General features: G+C 40.1%; 2 protein-coding genes across 5 annotated transcripts; both read left to right on the top strand.

Annotated features, from left to right (window-relative positions):
• Positions 1 to 684: 684 nt before the first annotated feature.
• zgc:110045 (uncharacterized protein LOC664755 homolog) lies at positions 685 to 9,001 on the top strand. 3 transcript variants are annotated; one of them, XM_062463937.1, is made up of 14 exons: positions 685 to 927; positions 2,308 to 2,350; positions 3,060 to 3,187; positions 3,276 to 3,299; positions 3,386 to 3,418; positions 3,502 to 3,618; positions 3,714 to 3,845; positions 4,175 to 4,303; positions 4,428 to 4,517; positions 5,525 to 5,566; positions 6,002 to 6,077; positions 6,886 to 6,938; positions 7,095 to 7,264; positions 8,617 to 9,001. In XM_062463937.1, exons 3-14 carry the CDS (start codon positions 3,110 to 3,112, stop codon positions 8,651 to 8,653), a joined length of 981 nt encoding a protein of 326 aa, XP_062319921.1. In that variant the 5' UTR covers positions 685 to 927; positions 2,308 to 2,350; positions 3,060 to 3,109; the 3' UTR covers positions 8,654 to 9,001. The 3 variants fall into 3 exon arrangements, with proteins under 3 accessions (XP_062319921.1, XP_062319919.1, XP_062319920.1); XM_062463935.1 differs by having other exon boundaries at positions 7,636 to 9,001; XM_062463936.1 differs by having other exon boundaries at positions 917 to 1,054; positions 7,636 to 9,001.
• A 2,576-nt stretch (positions 9,002 to 11,577) lies between these two features.
• Positions 11,578 to 21,699, top strand: vwc2 (von Willebrand factor C domain containing 2). 2 transcript variants are annotated; one of them, XM_062464642.1, is made up of 4 exons: positions 11,578 to 11,914; positions 14,875 to 15,613; positions 16,813 to 16,942; positions 21,545 to 21,699. In XM_062464642.1, exons 2-4 carry the CDS (start codon positions 14,954 to 14,956, stop codon positions 21,694 to 21,696), a joined length of 942 nt encoding a protein of 313 aa, XP_062320626.1. In that variant the 5' UTR covers positions 11,578 to 11,914; positions 14,875 to 14,953; the 3' UTR covers positions 21,697 to 21,699. The 2 variants fall into 2 exon arrangements, with proteins under 2 accessions (XP_062320626.1, XP_062320627.1); XM_062464643.1 differs by having other exon boundaries at positions 11,590 to 11,712.

Genomic DNA, 21,699 nt, shown 5'->3' with positions numbered 1-21,699 from the left:
TGCAGCCTGATTTTTTTATGTAGGAAGGTTAAGCACATGGTCTGAAAGAGACTGACATGAATCTAACAAAGGATGTTGTTGTCTCCTTGCAGTGAACAGTAATTAAATATGCCACTTTTGCTTCGCTGATTCATTTCCCTTTACAATTTAAGATCTCAGTTGAATGCATCTCTGGTGCAGAGTGCTGTATTGTGTCCACTGTGGCCTCATTACTGGGTGTAGGAGCTTGGCGTGGGGGAGGGGCAGAGGGGGGTCAAAGCACCCCATGAAGACATTGTTTCATTCCAAACATAACTAAACACTTTATTGTACACTTCTGCCCTCATTGTGTTGATGGTCATGCCTAGTGCTCTTCTGAACTAAATAAAAATTGACATGGAGGATTTATTTTTAGTACTAGTGCCACACTTAATCTGCCAAAGAGTCTAAATGGTTAGCACGCTAATGGTACAAAAAACTGTCACAGACCGATCCCTTTGGGTTACCCACTGTAGCTGGCTTGTTTGGTTTTGTTGACCACAGAAAATAGACCTCCATAGCTTTCCTTAGTGGCTGTAACTAGCACTGTATCTGTACTGGCCAGTTTCCAGACGAAGAGACACTTTGCCCTGCCCTCAGGCCTCTCCATCAAGCAGATCCCTCTACTGAAGACCGCCTCTCTTGTAGCACTGACAGGGAGAATTAGGCGAGGGATGCGGGTTCACTTGCCCTGTGTAGAGGCTTATCTTGGGCTAAGCTAGGGGACGGACTAATAGCAAAGCCAGCCTCACTCCAGCCGGTCTGAGGGCACAGGCAGCCATCTGTCCACTCTCTGTGCAATAACTGACAACAAAGGGGGCAAACATTTAACAAGGACTGTAAAATAGAGGACTATTCATTCTTGAGAGACAAGGGGAGAGACGAGGGACCATTACACTGTAATAGAAGGTCAGTGTTTCATGCTAACTGTTTTTGTCACATTACAGGCCATCCAATCCTCAGGACTAACAGGATTATGGCTCTCAACTGGCTGTGTTTCCCTTGTAATATTGTGTCAGAGAAGACTGCTATAGAGGTTTGCTTCAATACATTTTACATTTAATCAATGGTTTTTAATAACTTTCAAGTGGGGCTGAAATATCTCAGACCTTCACCTTAAGGCAGAGTGGTCTTGGTAGCTTGCTGCCTTGAGTTGAAGAACACTTAAACCACTAGACTGAGCAATCAATGGTCAGATCATCGTTGTGAATGTTGTTTAGTAGTTTTATATATAAATATAAATGGAAGAAAAATATATGGTTTGGGTTAAACTTGTTTCTGCTCAGTTGAATTAATTAAACTGCATTTGTAAAAGTCAAATTTCAAAAGTCAGGTATCTGCCCCTTTTCACCAGGATTTTGTAAAATATGTATTTTTTAGATACAGTGCCGTTATCTGCCTCTATTTTATGACAGGAATTTGTTACTACCATGTAATACTCTGATGTAACCAAGCGCTAGGCCCTATGTTTATGAGATCACAAAACATACTCTATTTAAAGTAATTGCGTATCTCTGAATGTTTGCTGCAATATTGTGTAATCTTTTTTTCTAAAACTTAAAATGTTAATGATAAAATTCCCTCTCATTGTTCTCAAAACTTGGGTTACAAAAAAGAGCATGTGCAGACTGAAATTATGTTCAATTTCATTGATCTTAATATTATTAACATCATTTTTTTGTCTGGGGATGATTTTGGTTGCCGTTGCATGGGATGTTAAATTAGATAATCTGAATCTGAAATCATGGTGATGTTATATTCTGAAGTCTTGAGTGGGTGCTGACATGCTAGAGGTGACAGAAATGGGTCAAAAGGGTCTTAGCATTAAGCAAACCAATCCAGGCCTATAGGATTAGGCTTGTGATGTTTCTGTTTATTTGATGCATTTAGTGTAACCTTATCATGCCATAGAGAAAGGAAGACTCTAGTCAGGCCTTCTATCCCATTGCTCGTCTACAACCTCAAGTCCCTAATACTATTGTCTGGATTAAGGTCTTCTAGTTTGTCTGGCATGGTCAACAGTGACTGGTTTATGTTGCTTGCTGTAAATAGACTTGAGCTTCTAGACATTCTTGCTTTAAGTTGACAACCTTTAGAATGCACAACATTTACTTAAAGGAATTTCAAAATATTGGTTATATATATTTTTATATATATATAAGAAAGTAAGGATTGTATTGAGAAAAATGCGCCACATTTTCTTTTATTGTGTCATTGTCTAATACATTTGATGATTTGATTTGATTTGATTACATTTGGTCCAGTGTGTTAATTTCACGTCTTTTTTAGGTGTGGCATGGCGGCAGAGAGTTATCTTCTTCCATTAGTTGATGTAAGTAACTAAAAAAGTCAAAGTCATGCATCACGCTTTTTGTTGCTTATAAATATGTGTAGTGTGTACAGCAAAATTACATGGTGAAGGAACAGATTGAATTATGGATTGTATGAAGGAGAAATCCCACATCAGGTCATGGAATCTCTTCACTTTTGCTGTGTTGTGTTCAGAGAGATTCCACTATAGCTTTGCAACTATGACAAATTACGCTAAGTGAACAGTGAGACATTGTGCTCTCTCAGTGTGATATTTGCAAGCTCTTTTTAAAGATGGTCACACAGACATCACTTGATCTGGGCCCGATGGGCACAAGCAGCTCCTTTAGTTGTTATCTGAAAGAGTCACAAGTTCAACTTAGCCAGAACTAATGAGGAAGTCCCATGTGTAGAGAACATTAGTGGTGATGCTGATTTTACACAGGTTACTGTAACCACTGTATCATCTACAACGTTTTAATACCCACAACAAGAAGTTTTTACCATGAAGAAAAACATGGAACTATTTACTATACATATATGTAGGAACAATTGACAGTGTAGTCTACAGAATTATTGTGATTGATTGTAATACTGACTACATATGCATAAAACACCTGATTAGCAGTGATTTTACAGTGACCGTTATGTATATGGCAGATTTGTGCATACAGTACATCTGTTTGATTATGGAATAACTGATTTAAACGGTTCAACGGTTGTGTTCACAGAGCGTTTAGTGTGAAGTTTAGCAGTCTCAAGACCTTTGTTTGAAGTGAAGATGTCTGACAAGGAGGAAGTGTGCTCAGATGGAGGGTTAAATGTTACTCTCACATTACGACTCCTGATGCACGGCAAGGTAAATGCACACTTTGAAAAGAGCAACAATAATTCATACTTTGAAATGTTTTCTTTCCTTTCATCTTTTGTTGTCCCTTTGTTCACAGGAAGTGGGAAGCATAATTGGAAAGGTATATGGATTTTATCGTGCATAATCATTTGTATCTTTGTGCCATTCTCTCTACCTCACATTGTCTATCTATTTAATTCCTTTCAGAAAGGGGAAACTGTCAAAAAGATGAGAGAGGACGTGAGTAATGTTACATCTGTCCTAAAAAATGGAATGATCCTGTCTTCATCCCGATGTCTGGTAAACTTGATGTATGTTTTTAGAGTGGGGCCCGCATCAACATCTCAGAGGGTTCCTCTCCAGAGAGAATAGTCACCATCACTGGACCAACTGAAGGCATCTTCAGAGCTTTCTCCATGATTGCAGAGAAGTTTGAGGAGGTAACCAGTGGCACTGGAATTTGATCTGAAGACTTTTATGTTCATTCTTGGATCACAGTTTCACTCCATCGTTTAAATATAAAAATATATTTCAGGATATTACAGCTGCGATGACAAACAGCACAGTAACGAGTAAGCCGCCAGTGACACTTCGTCTGGTGTTTCCAGGAAGTCAGTGTGGCTCCTTGATAGGTAAAGGAGGTTCCAAGATCAAAGAGATTAGAGAGGTAGGTGTCATATCTTCTGGGTCTTCTATATCATGTACTCTATGTTGTCATGTCTAATGTAATCTGACACAGTCTTTTTTCAGCAAGTTGCCATGTGAGAGGTTCATGTAAGAGTCATAAACATACAAACATGGGGAGCAGAATGTTTTTGATTTGCAGGGATTGAACAACAACTTGGTGTCTCTCTTGAGTGAATGGGAACTATTTATGTGTGCACCCCATCAACGCACAGAATTGAATTAGTCAATATCACAGAAATCCTGCATGTTCAAGCAAATACATTCTTGTTGAAGGTCTTGTCTATCTCGTCTTCCTCCCATGGTGTTCAGACAACAGGAGCCCAGGTGCAGGTGGCTGGGGACATGCTGCCAGACTCCACAGAAAGAGCTGTCACCATCTCAGGCACTCCTCCGGCTATTACACAGTGTGTGAGACACATCTGCTCTGTTATGCTGGAGGTAAGCATTTGTATCACTTTGAATGACATTTAATTACTTTAATCTCAAATGTAAAACTATTGAGACCTACTTACATGAACAAGTACTTACATGACTATGACTGATTTTACCTTGCTTTTCCCAGTCACCACCCAAGGGAGCAACTATTCCATATCGTCCTAAGCCTCCGCCGGGACAAAACCATGCAGTATTAGCACATCAACACGCCGCACCAGTGGGTACCAATTTCATTCAGCCACTGCTGGTTATTATTGTTGTCTCTCTAACAGTTACAACATTTTTGCATTATAATTAGCCACATTGAAGCTTTTAGTCTGTAGCTTTTTAGAGTGTAGATTTATCAAATTGATCCCAGCTTTATGTCAGTAACCATTTTCACGTCCATGTTTAACATCTCCACCACTAGAGGGAGATAAGAGCATTTCCAATAAGGAGACCTTTGTTTAACCCTTGTGCTGCCTTCGGGTCACATGACCCAAAGGTTCATAACGAACCACCGTTGTGTTTACCCAATTTTACCCAATACAAAAACAAATAAAAATTATTTTCTTTTAACCATTGCAATGTGGGGGGTCTGAGACAGCCCGACAGTTAAAAGAAAATGCTTCACTTTGTTTTTGTAGGAGGTAAATCTGTCGCAATACGACGGTGGGTCACAATGACTGATGGGTCAGAATGACCCGAAGATAACACAAGGGATAAGGTTGTAGGTAGCCAGGGGTGGTGGAACCGCTGTAGCAGACAGATGAAATACAAGTCTATAGCCTTGGGTCAGAAATTTTGATAGATGTGTAGACAAAAGCAGCATGAACAAGCATTTCTTCCTGTCCAGCTGCCTCAATGGTCTTCAGTGCTAGAAAACAAATGGCCACAAACCCTTTCATGCTGTCATGTGACATCCTCATGGACTGTAACCCTTTTCTCCCATCGCCTTTGGCATGCTACATTATGACCTGTCACACATATGCTTATGCAATTGAACATTCTAGCCACGGCCACATTTTTACAGATGACCTTTATAAAAATGTAGGTGGATCGAACCCATGGATCTAGATAAGAGCTATTCGAAAATGGGACATCATTGAATTATATTTTCAGTTTTGTCAACTAAGCACTAATGAAGATCATGGATTCTACAGTATATTGATTCAAGACATAATGTGACATATTTTGAAATGATAAAAAGGAATATATATTTTTGTAATCTGAATTGCTTTTCAGGCCTTTGCTTTTCAAGGACAGTATGCTTTCCCTCATCAAGATGTAAGTGTATTTGTCTGATCAAATGACTCATATTCCTATTACCCTCTCCTGCCCTCCACCTTCCAAGCCACTACTTTGCCCTCAGTGCACCCAATTCAGCAAGGATGAAACATTAACACAGCCCTAAACCATAGTATTTAATAATGACTAATATAGCAGCCTACTTTGTTAAAAAAAAAAATTGTCCTGTAAACAGAAACACATTCCTTCTTGCTGATTATTTCACATGCACTTTTGACATAACACCTTCAGAAGCCAGCATGATTTTGAAGGAAAATTTCCAATTATTTCCAAAGACTACACAGAACCACACACACGCGCACACTCTTTGAAACATATCTTTGTGTTTGAATGATAGATGGGCTGTTTTGTAGTTGTCAGCTCCTCTGAAATAATCCATGATTGGCTAGTTCTAACTACCTTCCTACCCTGCAGTTGACCAAGCTTCACCAGTTGGCTATGCAGCATATCCCCCTCCCTTCCCTTGGGCAGAGCAACCCTACCTTCCCTGGTACGTACCCAAGGCTCCCTGGGGAAGTCCATCTATCCCTCTGTTTGTCCACCTGCTCTCATCACACCATCAAAAACACCTTTTTTTTTTGCTTCAGAGAGGAACCCCTTTCCTTTTAGTGTCTCCCATGATTTTGCTCCCTGTTTTTTCACATGAAAACAGAACCGGATGAGACGATGTAGAGAGACACAGAAACACATCCTTAAAGTATCCACCTCATATCTGGACCACTACACAATGAACACACACTTTTTTTAGTAGTGGCTCTTGTCCCGGGTTACTGAGTTTCTTTTCCCCCTAACCTCCTTTTCATACCCATCTTCTCATCTCACTAAAACCTCCCCTTGACCTCTGCCATGTCTCGCCTGTGTCTCTGACATCCTCCGCACCGTCCCTGAGCTCCACCATTCCATGATCTCTGTCTGCCAACTAACAATGGGAAAGCTAATGACTTTGAGCAAACAGGCCGAATTGTGGTCTGGCCATGATGTAGGAAGAGCACTTACTGACATGATTTTAGGTTTGTGAAAAACCTTTCTGCTGTGGAATGAACATGTCAAATGATACATTAGCAGTTTGCAATGGTCTTTAAATTTGTGTGAGACATTTTATTTCCAGTTTGTATGGCTTTTTAGACAATGTTTTAAAATATGTAATTATATTATTATTCATGTCCATTTCTACATGTCAATTTACAGTTGAGCCATTTACTGTTACCAGAAGGACTGGATGATGATGCTTTAGTATTTCTTGAGCGCAAAAATTAACTATTTGTATATTAGTAACTATCTCATGTCTCTTTATACAGGAATGGATGCCTCTGTCCCCACTAGTTCTCAAGAGCTGGCTATACCTAATGATGTATGTCTCTCTTAATCTGTATGAGAGTTTGCATCACAAATCACAGAAATTTAAGATGATTACTTATTTTGATGAACAAATCAAATGCTGCCTTTAGATAAGAGTGATAAAGCTTATTACATACATGTCATTTACTTCTGCTGTCTCACCCCCTAGTTCATTGGCTGCATTATTGGCAGACAGGGCAGTAAGATCAATGAGATTCGCCAAGTATCAGGAGCTCACATCAAAATAGCCAGCACCACTGATGGATCTCCCATGCGCCAAGTCACGATCACAGGCTCTCCAGCTAGCATCAGTGTGGCTCAGTACCTCATTAATGCCAGGTAAGACCCACCCCATTACCCACAATAAGGTCATCCATGAATCCTCGGATCTGCAATGTTGGGCTCTAATAGTCAATATTGAAGTGAACTAGAATCGTTCCGTTTAGGAACTGACATTCAGTTCCCTGACAGTCCACTGTTCCATTCTCATTAAAGCATGAAATCCCCTTTTGTTTTGTTTTATTGTTTTTTAACACATAACATTCCTACTTTGATTCTTGTTTTGTCCTTTCTCTCATTTCCCCCCATGTCTTACCTGTTTTCTCTTCTCCATGGATATACTCTTTAACTTTGTTGCTCACCCCTATCTCAACCTATCCTCCCACCTCCAACCCTCTCCACAATGCTATCTTCCCTGTATTTGTTTGCAGCTTAGAGATGGCTAAATACACCATGCAGACTGCTTCCGCTGGCAACCCTGTTGACCTCAACATGAGCTTCTCTCAATCTGCTCCTACTGTCTCCACACCTACCTCTATGGCTGTCCTGGCTGCCACCCAAGCCCCCAACACCATTAACGTCCACTCTCCCTCCACCCTACCGGCCATCCCCACCCCACAGCACTATGCTGTCCCTGTCTCCAGTCTGCTTGGCATGAAAACCCTCCCTGTGCTGGCAGTCCACCCAGCCTCTGGTCTACCGCAAGGTCTATCCCCTTACACCACTAAGATCCAAACTGCTGGGATGAAAAAATCTGACCGCCAAAAGTTTGCGCCGTATTGATATACAAGCTTTCTTGGTCTTTGTATTGGCCATGTTTCAACTGCAAACACAAACCGATGTTTAATTTGTACTGATCTTACAATCACTGTCTAGAGAGACAGTCAGAAACAAATTGCATACTTACCAGCATATTAAGGTCAGTAGGGTAATGCTTTGTTACCTGCTACAGGTAAAATCAATGACCTACATAATAAAGGGAAAGGCAGTTATATGTCAAGTCAAGCATTTCTCTTTTATAGACATGAACATGTATGGCATGGCAGAGCACAGGGACTATAGAGGCTCATCAGCAGCATAATAACAAGCACAGCTGATCTTCTTTATGTGCTGGAATTGTGTCCCACTGAAGTTTACAAAAAATATTTTTCATGAAATTTCGAGCTCAAAAGTTTTCTTATATGTGCTGTACTGACAATTTACTGAAAGTATTTTTTATTTTTTATTGTTATAAATAGTTAACCAGTCATTTAGATTTTAGAAAAAGCAGACAGTGTCATATTAAATTACACTTCTACCTTTCCAGGAACGTATTGATGCATTTTTCCGTAATTACTGTGAAGTTTATTTTAATGACAGTTGTTCCACTCCTTTGTTCCTCTGTCATATTTCCTCCTGTCCTTTCTCAATAGGCTCTCCTCAGTGGTAGCAGGCTTGGGTGTTCTGTAGTAGCGTTTCACAGTTGCAGTTCTGGCGGGAATACCCTAATGCCACATGGATTCTTGTGGATTTGACTCTACACAATAATCATGTAGGGTTGGACTGGCCAAACTCCTATAGGGATGTTTTTGCTAGCTGTTATTCTCTAAAATCCATATGAATTGAGTTGCTACAATATTCATATTTTGATCTGCTTTCAATTTCTAAGGTTGATGCAGAACAAATTCTAACAAATATATGTCTTTGTGTTTGTAGCCAGTGTCTACCCTTGGTTTTGGTAATGAGCTCTCCATATTTGTTACATTTTGTCATATGCAGAATTACCTTGGAATAAATAGAGCTTTTTATGATTACAAAGTGGTATTTTTTATTTTGTTTTGCACTGCACAATTTAACAATTTTGTAGTTTAAGAAAATAGAGTAATTCAAATTATAATAGTACATTTTAGATGTATACTATGTAGATACTCAACTAAAAGGAGTCAGCATATTACATTGCATGGCATAGCCCATCTGTATTTAACCTACAGTACACAGTATAATCAGGGTGCAAATACATTTCCCCATCAATCATTTATTAGTTATGAAAGTCTGTTTTTTTTTCTTCGTTTAAAAGACTAATCCAACATGAACTTGTGAGAGATTTGAAAACTCGAATTCTGTGTATTTTAAACCTTGGACCCAACTAGCAAGATATAGAAGGGAAAACAAAGGACACTTTCCATGTTCAATTTACTTGTGCTGTGTGATATGCCCCTTAGCATAATTTATAAACAGACATGGGAATGGAATTACTGGGGTGGAACGTTTGTATCTCGTCTTACTTTTGTTGGAGGGGTGCAGTGTCTTCCTTAACATTAGAGTGGTTCACAACGTCATGGAAAAGATTTTCTGACTTTACCTCTAACTTTCTATGAACTTAGGGTGACCTTCATTCAGTAAATATTCAACACGAGACATCCTTTAGAATTTCCTCACCAGTGCTACAGGAACCCGTTGAGGCATGGCCCTCGCTAATGGCCAGCTAGGTTGCTCCTGCTTCTCTGCCCCTTCTCTCATACCCCGCTGCTAGCTTGCTTCCTGCCTGCTGCATTTTAAATGCCCTTTTCCCAGTAAAGCTTTATCGACTTTGAAATTTCTTACTCACAGTCCAAACCCATAAAAGCACAGAGCTCTTTATGTACATGTCTAAAATACCAATAGTGGGACATTACCACATTAAGGTCTAAAATGCTGTTGGAGATAATCAATAGTTAATAGGGATGGAAACATAATGACAGTGAGAGGTTACATTTCAACCTGAGGGTAACTGTGGGAGAGTTGCACTGTTCCATTTCTGCCGTGTGCCTTGAGTAGTTACTAGTTTACAGACTCTCGCTAATGTTACATTAATTATTTCATCTTTCAAGAGTAGAGGAAGTTGAGCAGAGATTTAAAATGTTGCTGAATAAAGTACCAAATTTAGATTTTAATTGACCTCGTTTTTGAAATATTTGATCAACACGTAGGAGAGTGGGGTAAGTTGTGCCAGTTTTTACTTAAAGTGACTTTAAAGCGAGGCCATGACAGTAATGCTTCCAACTAAAATATGTACATATATTTCAGGATGTGGTGCATCCCTGGGAACGATCTGAAATATAGTATTTAAGAAATATAGCTTTCTGAAAAAAAGCTTGTGGCACAACCTGCCCCCGGTGCGGGATAAGTTGTGCCTTTAGAGAGAATACATTGGGGTAAATTGTGCCCTTGATTATTGAAGTAAAACTGTATATTTTCATCTCAGAAACTGTGATTCTATATAAAAGCTAGACAAGTTCAATACAAAATTACTCATTTAAGGTTTATTTAAAGTTATTTTACAACATCAAAGGCTGATCAAAGCCCCCCCCCCCACCCCCCCGGGACGCAGTCAGGACGTGCGATATGCACCTGTCTCGACCAGAAATGACCATTGGACAGTCTCTCGCTCGCTCTAAATACAAAATCCCCGATTTCCGGGAGATTGTATAGCATTTGCGGGCGTCAGGGAGCCGCTATTGAAATGCGGGAGACTCCCCGAACTTCCGGGAGACTTGGGATGTCTGACATCGAAGGTCAATTTTCTTAAACAAGGCCTAGGGCTTCATGAACTCATGAGAACAAAGTTGAGTTCAAATGAAAAAAAATAAGCTATTCTATTTAAAGGTAATTTACATGAACACATGTTCAGAACAAAATTTAATTCAAATGAAGACCAAATTGACTGCAATTCTCTTGACAGATTTGGCACAGATTACCCCAGGCCCTTTGGCACAATTTACCCCAATCCCACGTTTTTGGAAAAAATGCATCATCCAGCAGTTTTGAGATAAAATCATGCTAGCTATATTGACTCATTGTGTAGCTTACCAAAGCACTCAAACGTGTGAAATGTTTTCAAACTTGTTTATAACTGTTCAGACACAACAATCAAAAAACCTTGATCATAGGAATTTTACTTTGGAAGGCAAAAAAATTTTTTTGAACTTAAATGTGTTTACCTCTCATGCAATGAGTCTCTCTTCTTTACAGGATGAGTACAATGACTGACTCTTCAAAAATGTGTGGTCCCATGACCAATTTCTTCTATGGTTCCCTAGAAACAGGGGGTGGCACAACTTCCCCGCTGGCACAACTTACCCCACTCTCCCTACACATTTACAAGAGGTTTACACACAGATCTGTTTTAAATCCCTGAACATTTGGCTGTACACTACTCAGATGTATGATGTGAGACTGTGTGCCCTTGACGAGGTTTATATCTGTTTGCACAAAAAACTACTTTATTCCTTTTCTTATTTATTCCTTTTCTTATTCTAGGATATTAAAGCGTTATATTCTAACGAGCGGGTGGTCGTCAACAATGTTCTCTTCACTACAGTACCTATTTGCTCCATCTAGTGGTCAAGTCAACGGTCCCATTTTCATTGATTCCTTGGATGTGACGTAGGGTTCAACAGTTTTTTTTCACCCTCCCTTACAATAAAGTCACAATATAGACAAGGAAAAGCGTTTGCTGCTTCGCTACTCAGTAGCATTCATCGAACGAGGTAGGTCCAAGTTGCGGTAGATGGTTAGATCACCGGAGCTAGATCTACTTTATTGGAGATACGCGCCAGATATCCTACCAGTAGTGATAATTTGTTGCTCTCGTGGGCACCTTTCATCCTTTAATGTGAGTCTTATTTATTTGACTTCTACATCAACCCAAACGGTCAACTAACGGATACCGGTACATTTGGAGGACCACAGGTACTGAATTATAAAGCTATCACTTAGTATTCCTGTTGTTTAACAACTTTATTTGAAAACTGAAAATGCGTTAAATATTAAATGCATGTTCCTCAAATGTCAGAATAAATTGGAGCATATCATCATCATCAGATCAGCCAAGATTAATTTACCGTAGTAAACGGTAAATTAATCGCAACATGTAGGCTAGTGTAATCATCAGGACAAGTCCTAGGGGTATTTCAGTAATGCATGATTCCATTGTGTAGCCTACTATATCTTAGAAAAACATGTAGGCTACAAAACATGTACATGTAGAAAATCTGTTGAGCTTCTTCTCACAAATAACGTACGTTATTTAACATTTAAAATGCATTTTATGGAACTTATTAGCAAACATTTAAATGCATTTAAATATATTTCTGACCAAATGCTGATATCCGTACTACAGTATCTGTGTCAACGTTGCTACAGGTGCTGGCAATGTGAAATGTACCCAACACACGAAGCACAAAGAAAAAGACAACAGTATAGCCTACTTGCAGTAATCTTGTAATTGCAATAGCAATGTAGCTCATGAAAACACGTTTCCGTTCATCATCATTATCATCATCTCCGTAATCATCTCCATCATCAACATCTCAACTTGTTAATCACATCTTTTTTTCTTTTTCTTTTTTAAGTATAATTATGTGTGTTGATTGAGAGATCACATGTTGGGTATTTACCTGCCAAGCATCTAATTCATCAATGTGCATTTCTATTAAAAGGCACAGTTTGCAGGATGTTGCCATGATAATCTAGTTTCAGTGCCTTTGGAAACTTGGTAAAGTCGGCTGTTTTTACACAAAGGGCACATTTCATACGTTGGATACATAGATCCCAAATACAATGAGTGTGTGTATACGACTGGGTGGGGTGGGGGTGGGGGTGGGGGTAGGGGGGTGCTGGCTGTCATTAGAATGGCACACAGTATTTGCTGCCTGCAGGTGTTTGGGTGCAACACATTTTTACTTTTTGTTGATGATTTTGACACATTGACTTAATGGGAGAGTCTTATGTTTATGTGTCTGTTTGGATTATGGGTCATAAGATTTTATCACTGTCAGGGATAAGATTCTATTCTAGACAGCCCAAAGCAATATTTATTCACTTCCTGGCAGCTTTAGAATATCTTGGATATTAACATGTTCTTTCTTATTTCTGTAATTGGATTTAATCGTTTCACATCATTAATTTGTTTAAATAAACTGTGTCAAAACAAAGCACTGTGTACAAAAGTAGTTAACTCTTGAAGATGCTGTCAATGAAAACGTAATTAGAGATGACTAATTACAATTTAACAATGTGATAGCAGTGATTTAAAGTAGCAATTTAAATGCTATAAGATAGGTGTCTTTCACATTCAGTTGACCATCCATCTCTAATGAGACAGATAAGCTCAGGCCGGGCCACCGTGAGCCTATGATACGATGACTTGCCTGAGGGCCACACACAGTCCAGTTGGAGAAAAGGAGGACAGGCTGCAGCAGTAGCACTCTAACAGGCTGAAACTGCTGTTAAGATAGCAAGGTTAGGCTGAACAGAGCCAAATTATGTCCTTTTACTAATAAGGGCTTTTCTGGCACTCTCTCTTTCTGCTGCAATCGGTATGCAGCGCATTCGCCTTCTGGCTCTAAGGATTCAGCCTCTAACATAGCAATTCAAATAAACCCCCATTCAGTTACTGCCAGTGTGGCAATGTGGCAAGGCAGATTCCCATCTCAATTCACTCAAGCCTTTCATTCTGAAAAGTATTGGAATTCATGGAGATGTTATGTTTCCCTTGCTATGCATGAAGTGACATTTAGTTTTCATGTTCAGATTTGAAATTAATTGAGCTGGAATTTATCTAGCCTTTTTCTCCACATCGACCACGTTGAGGTGGCATGGTAGACTGCAGAATCCAACTAATTTATTTTCATATTGATGATTTGTTGTTAATCCCCAGATACATGCTCACAGACAGCTTTAAGTATCGATAAACCTTATGTTTCGTAGAATCATTTGGAAACCAGTTGTTGAACCGTGTTACCTATCCCTGTCTAATGAAAACAAATTCAGTTTCATGTAGTTGACATATTAATCAATACAGAATGGACTGTGTCTAAATAAGCCAGGACAAGTCTACAGCTACTTCTCAAGTTGAAGTCAGTCTAACATAAATGTACCTTTCACACCAGGTTATACATATACTCTTCACTTCAATTTTGTAAGTGAACACTGAAATTCTCCAAAATAGAAATACTAGCTTAAATCTTAGGCTATAGGCTTCAATTTTGGCTTTATCTGTCCCATGACATGACGCATTGGGGACAGTACATTTGAACAAAAAAGCATAAAGCATCTACACATTTAAATATAACACCAAGTGGAATAATGAATGTGAGGGGTCTTGGAGCCAATGCAAGGGATAAATTGGAGCCATTACTAAATATCTGTCTTTCTGTGAATTGCAGTCTGTGTTCTGTAGTCACTGATCATCATACATCATCTTCTGGTACTTTCTTTTGGCTTCAGTAAATGCGTAAAAAGAGTTGTGATCTATTTACTAATCAATTTCTTCTCTATTATACACAGTTTCACTCTTTAAAAAGTATGCATTGATTCATCTTCTTTGTTCCAAGAAAAGAGTGCGTGTTACAATCAGCCCCATTTTTAACCCATCTTTCTTCTCAGTCTGTCACTGCTGGAAGCAATTGATAGAAGGTAGTGTTAGAGTTAGAAACCATATTGATTTCTTAACATAGGGCATGTGAATACACACGATTCTGGAAACCAATTTCTCTCTCTACCGCCTTCTGGAGGCTTTCTGTGACTTGACAAACAGTTTGGTGATGAGTGTTATTAAAGCTGATGTGTTGACACCAATGACTAAATGTGGCAGGCCAAATCTGACAAAATGCTATGGACTTAATCCTGGTTTAATCTTCTTTTTCCAGATGGACTGGCTCACACCTGAGATGTGAAGTGTGTTATGTGAGCCAAGGTGTCATCCCACCTCGGTGGTGGTGGGGAGATATGCTGCTCTCTGTTGCCATGACAGCAGAAGTTCTCTTTGTTCTGTGGTTCCTGATGACCGGTGCTCAGTGCAACCCCATAGCGCCCTTGTCAGCCAGCCGGGAACGTTTGGAAAGGGTACTGACCCAAGCCAGGGAGGACAAACAGCAGGACAAGGAGACTTCCAACAGGCCACTGAACTACAGTTCCCTTGAGGAGATTGGCTCCCTGGGCCTGGAGGGCAGCAGAGAGGTCAACAGAACCTCAGTCAATAGGCCCAGGCCAAGCTCCCTTTACCAGAAACGAGAGGCCCAGGAAGATAAGTCCCTGGAACTGTTTGGAGAGGAGGACAACCTGAACCGGATAGACGAGGGCCCTACCAGTGATGTCAACCTCTCCTTGGATGTGATTGATGAGTATGCCTACCCAGACTACCGAGGGAAAGGCTGCATGGATGAGAGTGGCTTTGTGTTCGCCATCGGAGAGCAGTTCACCCCAGGCCCCTCCACGTGCCCTTGCCTCTGCACAGATGAGGGTCCCCTGTGTGCCAAGCCTGATTGTCCCAAAGTGCACCCTCGCTGCATCAGGGTGGATACCAGCCAGTGCTGCCCTCAGTGCAAGGAGAAGAAAAACTACTGTGAGTTTCGAGGCAAAATCTACGCATCTTTACAGGATTTTAAGGTGAGATTGTAACTGCAACCATTAATTTCTTTCTTAATCTGTTCAAAATCTAACATTTGGGAACTGCTTCTGTCTAAGAATACAGGGATAGAGGGTATAATGGAATTAATCTAACAAACACAGAAGCAGTGCTACTTTGGAGTTCAGCAACTAAGCAAGCACATTTATAACGGCAAAGTCTGCATTTACTTCCCTCACACAAAAGCTTGAATATGATCAGAGGCTAAATCTACTGATTCTACATTCAACATGATACACTCAGTTTAGTTTTAAGAAGGCCTATTCAGTATTTAAGACCACCTTATGCTACCTGATATGGCTCATCTCTGTATTTCTGTACAAAGCTCCTTTTACAACTACAGTATAATATCAGCCCTGCATTATGTTGTTGCTATATGGTATTATGTCGCTACTTAACGCTTCTCTTCTTTCCTGCTAGGGTCATACCAGGGGGCTGTGGGTAATATGGGATTAATTTTTGCCAAACGCCTTAATACAAGCAGCTATTGAAGCCCAGCATGCTGCTCTCACAGAAGGAAAGAAAAAGGGGAGAGGAAAAGGGGGGCAACAAATTAATAGCTTCCACGGGGATTAGAAACAAAGCAACAGGCAGGGAAGTCTGGTTGATTGCAGTGTTCTGGGGTGGTCCAGTAGGTGCAGCTGATTCACTTCTCAGTGAGGTGCCATGCGGCAGCACTTGCTGTTTTGCAATCCGTTCCAGAGCTGTGTGGTTAGGATAAACCTCTGCACTCAGGTTAAGGGTGATGCCGCACCCCTAGTCACAAAGGGCTACAAAATACAGCTTCCTGCTGACACAGCTCCTCATAAGAGGTATGTCTTGCTAGGAGATTTTTATCAACCTTGGCTGCCTTCCACTTTATTTTGTATACTTTCAAACACAGAAAGGTTCATTAAACAAACAATTGTACAAGTCTTTTCACAAGGCGAAGAAATTGGAAACATCCTTCTTCCATTTCCCATTAAGCGCGTAGTCAGCAGACAGATTTTTTTGCCATTTCTCTTGATTGTACTCGTAATATTATTCCTCCACTCATACAGTCCCTTAAAGGAAGGATTTGTTTTCCAATAAAGTTTTGTAATATGGAACTTCCCAGTGCTGTAAGACAAACATTTAGGGTTGTTACAGTCAGCCAGACGTGTGTGTGTGTTTTATTAAATGCACATCTCCCCCTGCCTAGGTGTCTCCATGTGAGAAATGCCGTTGTGAGCCCAGTGGAGAAGTGTTGTGTTCGGTGTCAGCTTGCCCTCTGACAGAGTGTGTGGACCCTAAGTATGAGCCTGATCAGTGCTGTCCCATCTGTAAGACTGGTGAGTACACCTGATTTATGTCCAAATACAGTAATTAAACACAAAATCAGATCACACGTTGCACAATGATATGATTAATCAGCAATGATATGATTCAACCATTACATCAGTCTATTTCAGTGAGTGCATGCAAACAGCAATGGATGTTTGGTGGTCACAAAAGCATCACTTGAAAAGCAGCTTGGAAATAAACATGTAATTTATAGTTAGATTCCTTTCATTATTGTATGTTCAGTAGAGCTTAATAAGATTACCTCTCAAATTCCCTAAACAAATGTTTCCACTGCAAGCATATGCTTCACATCCACCTCTGCTGTGTATTTATCTGGTTTGGGTAGATTTCCACTCCTGGGGTTTGTGTGAGAGATCCCACTGGTTTGAGAGCTTGGCCCTGTCTGAGCAGGACTTCCCTGGGTCACAGTGGATTATTTGAATGTGTTTCAGATCATTTCAGACAGCATGTCCTAGATTGTGTCTTCTTGTTTTCGTTCTGACTCTAATTCAACATGGCAATGTCAGCAACGTTGCCTCCTTCAGCAAAAAGAATGAAGGCTAGAGATATGTATCACCAATGTGCTGTGGCCTGTTTACTGTAAATAAGAGGAATGTAATCTGCATAAAAAACAAAAACAGGATCTCAAATGCTGCCATAGTGACAGCACCTCTGCTCTTGCACAAATGTAATATATGTGTTAGTAAACAAGATTAACTGCTATTTGGGAAATTAACTACTGTTGCAAATTAGGTGTGGCCTTACTCAAGGGGAGCATTACCTTTCCGGATAATTGCCCCTGACCCTAGACTGTTTAATTCTCAGTGCACATTGACCAATACTCAGTATTTCCCCTAGTCTGGCTTGATGTTCATGGGTGTGGGTCTGTGGAGGAGAGGCATGCAGCTGTGCACAAGCGGAGGATCCATGTATATTCAAGTATCTAAATAAATCCATGTGCTCATTCAGGCAATAAGGATTCATGGTTTTAAGATGAATCAAGACCATGCAGAATCCGTTCTGCATTACCATAAAATTACCATGTCTTGAATTGGGAAGTGTAACCTTAAAGCACATTTTATATACATTATAATAAATGAGAGCATAAATGAGAAACTATGGCGTGTGGAATATGTAATCCAGTGCTTTAGTGAAGTAGAGCAGAATAGTATATCCATAATAGTGTAATTATTTTGTTCTACTGCATTCTTGCTGACCACTTGTAATTGACATAAATAAAGTTCTTATTCTTTTGGAATGTATTCAATAACTGTTGTCAGCATATTGGATATCCATTTTGGTTCTTGGATCAAGCTCAAATATAGATTTGTTTTGCTTATATCGGGTAATGTTGCACATTCACTTCCATGCCAGCAGAATTAAAAGGGACTTTGTTTCTGCTTGAAGCTATATTATTAGAGGCCTTGAAGATACCAACTTTATGTTTATGTCATTGCCCCAGAGTCGTTCTGTAGACTTGATGGAACTTTTAAGGTTGGAGTGTTTTTGATGTTGTTAATGATCAAAGAGATTAAAATACATGAACATATGTTTAGTTCTAAACACCTGTATGAATCATTCAGGGTTATATTGATCAAATTTCTCTTTTTTTTGTCCTTCCATTACTCAAATGTCACTCAAATCTACTCCAGAGGTTCCTTATTCAAATGTTGACACGTTTTGGTTACACGTTGCTCACCAAGTAATTAACATTTATTTGAGGTTGTTTCAAACTTTTCTTCTGTAATAGTGGTTAGTAGATCTACAGATGTTGTTTGAGGAGCAGACAGCTGTTGAAGCCTCCTGAGAGCTTGGTACATCTGAAGTACAACATCAAAGCCTCTCTCCTTGCTAATGGCCTCCATGGAGGAGACAGGAGAAGAAACTCAGAGATCCAGGATCACGGTTCAGGATTGTACCTCAGAATTGGTGAAGGAGTTCAGAAGAACTCTGTGGCATCTAGAAAAGAGGTCACAGTTAGCCCATCATAGAAACCTTTAATGTCAATGCCACTCTCATCACCCATCAATATTATCTATTCATATTATGGGAAGGCATATGACAAAAGGATAGTGTTATGCCGTTTGATAACTTTATCAATTATGCAGATTGAATTTAGGGATTTTCAGGCATGCAGCGCCTTGTCTGCTGTGGCTGAGCAACATGTCTCAGATGTGTTGTTCAGGCTTTATAAGAGGAGACACTTGAGGAAGAGCCAGCGGGGGTGGGGGGATGAAAGGGAGAGGTATCGCTAACATCCACCCTAGACAGTTGTTCATGAATATCAAAGAACATCTGTGAATGTCACCTCAGTAAATGAAAGCAGGTTCACATCATCTTTTACCTGTTAATGTAAACAGAACCAATCAATCTATACTTGTATATATTATTATGAACATGTTTTATAGACCAGTGTGAAGGAAATTTGTGGTTTGACCACAGTTATAAAAAAAGTTGGTGTCACGGTCTCTGCCCCCAAGAACCCGAAAAGAAAGCCAGATGAGAAGTTGATGCTGGCTCTCCGTTTCCTCCCTACCTCAGTGCTAGCTCCTCCCTCTCGACCTTAGCTCATGCAGGGCCATCGCCTTGGCAACGCATGAGGAAACAAGTGCTGCTCTTGAAGTCTCAGACATTGGGGTCGACACTAATCTGAGGAGGTTGTGATAAACAGCCTGAACCGGAGCCAAAAGCACTTCAAATATCGCAACACATATGAAGAAGCTTTGCTGCCAGAGGGAACCAAGATCTAATTTAAAACCAGGGTGGTAGAGAGATTTAAAAATATTCATAGAAGAGCCTTTTCAAATGCTGCAAAAATTACAAGTGCACTTTGAAAGGTGCAGGAGTGTGTAAGTCCAGTGGTCTGGTAGGTTTGATTGATTTATCCATTTGAGGCAGCACTGGACTGTCCTGATTGTAAACAGAAAACAATAGGCTTGCATGATAAACACACCTCATACAGTAAACCGTCTTAAAATCACATTATGGGAATAAAGTGAGCTTGTGAGAAGAGATCTGGATAGGAGACCAAATCGCTGCTATAGGCAAGAAACCCTTGACTGTAGTACCACCATAAGAACATGCCACTAACATGTCCAGCTCATATTAGTACCCTAACTGCACACTCATCAAGTGCAACATGTAGAACAGTAAATGATTCATGCGATTGCCAAATCACTGTTCCCAAGTCTCTCCTCTCAAAGCACTTCCACCTAGCCTTTTCACAAAACCAGGGAATTTTACAGTACAGCATTCATAATGCATGTGTACTAAAGAACTGCATTAAGATAACTGATCCATAGCCTTCCAGCCATTCAGCGGTTTCAATTACTCTGGCGCTCGCCTACAGTGGGTGTGACAGCAGTGTTAATGATAAGGATGTGTCCCTGATATCTCACCATCTTATCCTTCCCAACCGATGCAGAGCAACAGGTGCAAATGACTATTTCCTTTTCACTGTCCAACCCAGCTGATCAGTCATAGACTGATCGAGGTACCATTATGCACATTAAGGAATGTCAGTTTGTGGTTTCTCAGTCTGAAGCTGGATAATGGAAGCTACTTAGTAGTCTACTGAATTATAGAAGCTGTCCAAAAGAATAGGGATATTGTATTAACACAACTATGACTAAGAAGGTGGGTGTTGAAGTGATCCGCTGAATAATAGGGTGACAGCAATGAGTAAGCACACTGGCACACTCAATGCATAAATTAAAAGATGTCATGCAAATCATCTGTGTGTAAGTAGTTGACAGGCTTTTGCATAACATTAACTCTTGAGGTCATTTCTCCTATTAATTTAGTTAAAATATATGATTATTTGCTCATTTGTGCAATCATGGTTAAGTCATTATCAAACACAATATGGGCAACTCACATACAATAAAATGGAAATATGTGATGCAGTATGTTGTTAATGAGTTGAATCAATTGATGAATCAAGTGTGACAGATGCATGTGATGAGTTGTTACTCATATGGAGTCTCTGTCTGCTCATCCGAAGACTTATAAATGTGTGAGTGCTGACATTTTGACAGCCTCTGCAAACTGTTCACATTGATTGATGTGCCAACAGGCTCTCACATGGCGCTTGCGTCGAATGAAATGTCTTAGGTGCAATTGAAAGACCACCAATCTATCAGCACCTTGTTACCACAAATGTGTGTCTGAAACCCTTGTTTAATTAATGATTCGTTTCCAGCTAAATCCTATGTTTAGGAGGAGCTTCTGCACTGTGTTTCTGTGAGTGCTTCCGAGATAGTGGATGATTTATGAGAATAAAATGTTGCCAGTGGTGGATGACGGATGGGGTTTCTTGAGACAATTGCCCCTTATATCACTTTGGCGAGCCAAAGTAGGTTATAATGTAGGTCATAGAAAACAGGTTAACACAGAAACTCCCTCTGCATCAGCCTCTCACCATTTTAACCAAATTCGCCCTCCGAGCCCACCCAAATATATTCAGATAATCCCAAAATGAACATATATGATTAATAAGTACAATATAGTCCAGAGAAGGTTGTCTGTTTGGAAGAGAGTAAACTGCGCTTGCTGAGCACTTAATTAGAGTAAGTGAGACGTATTGAAAATTACTCTTTATTTTTCCTCAGGGCCAAACTGTTTTGCGGACACAGCAGTGATACCAGCTGGGCGAGAGGTCAAGATTGACGAGTGTACAATCTGCTATTGCACGTACGAGGAGGGCACGTGGCAGATCGAGCGTCAGGCCACCTGCAGCAAGAATGAATGCCAGCAGAGCTAGAGA

Source organism: Osmerus eperlanus, chromosome 6 (genome assembly GCF_963692335.1).
Source record: "Osmerus eperlanus chromosome 6, fOsmEpe2.1, whole genome shotgun sequence".
In the NCBI taxonomy this organism is placed as follows: domain Eukaryota; kingdom Metazoa; phylum Chordata; class Actinopteri; order Osmeriformes; family Osmeridae; genus Osmerus; species Osmerus eperlanus.
The sequence above is the reverse complement of the archived record's forward strand: the minus strand, read 5'-3'. Positions and strand labels throughout refer to the sequence as shown.

Bases quoted from the DNA above. Each gene is read 5' to 3' on its own strand.
- zgc:110045 (XM_062463935.1), top strand. From the start codon at position 3,110: ATGTCTGACAAGGAGGAAGTGTGCTCAGATGGAGGGTTAAATGTTACT. The intron at 3,619-3,713 runs GTAACCAGTGGC...AATATATTTCAG, and splicing joins TTGCAGAGAAGTTTGAGGAG to GATATTACAGCTGCGATGAC. The intron at 6,078-6,885 runs GTACGTACCCAA...CTCTTTATACAG, and splicing joins GAGCAACCCTACCTTCCCTG to GAATGGATGCCTCTGTCCCC.
- vwc2 (XM_062464642.1), top strand. From the start codon at position 14,954: ATGCTGCTCTCTGTTGCCATGACAGCAGAAGTTCTCTTTGTTCTGTGG. The intron at 15,614-16,812 runs GTGAGATTGTAA...CCCCCTGCCTAG, and splicing joins CATCTTTACAGGATTTTAAG to GTGTCTCCATGTGAGAAATG. The intron at 16,943-21,544 runs GTGAGTACACCT...ATTTTTCCTCAG, and splicing joins CTGTCCCATCTGTAAGACTG to GGCCAAACTGTTTTGCGGAC.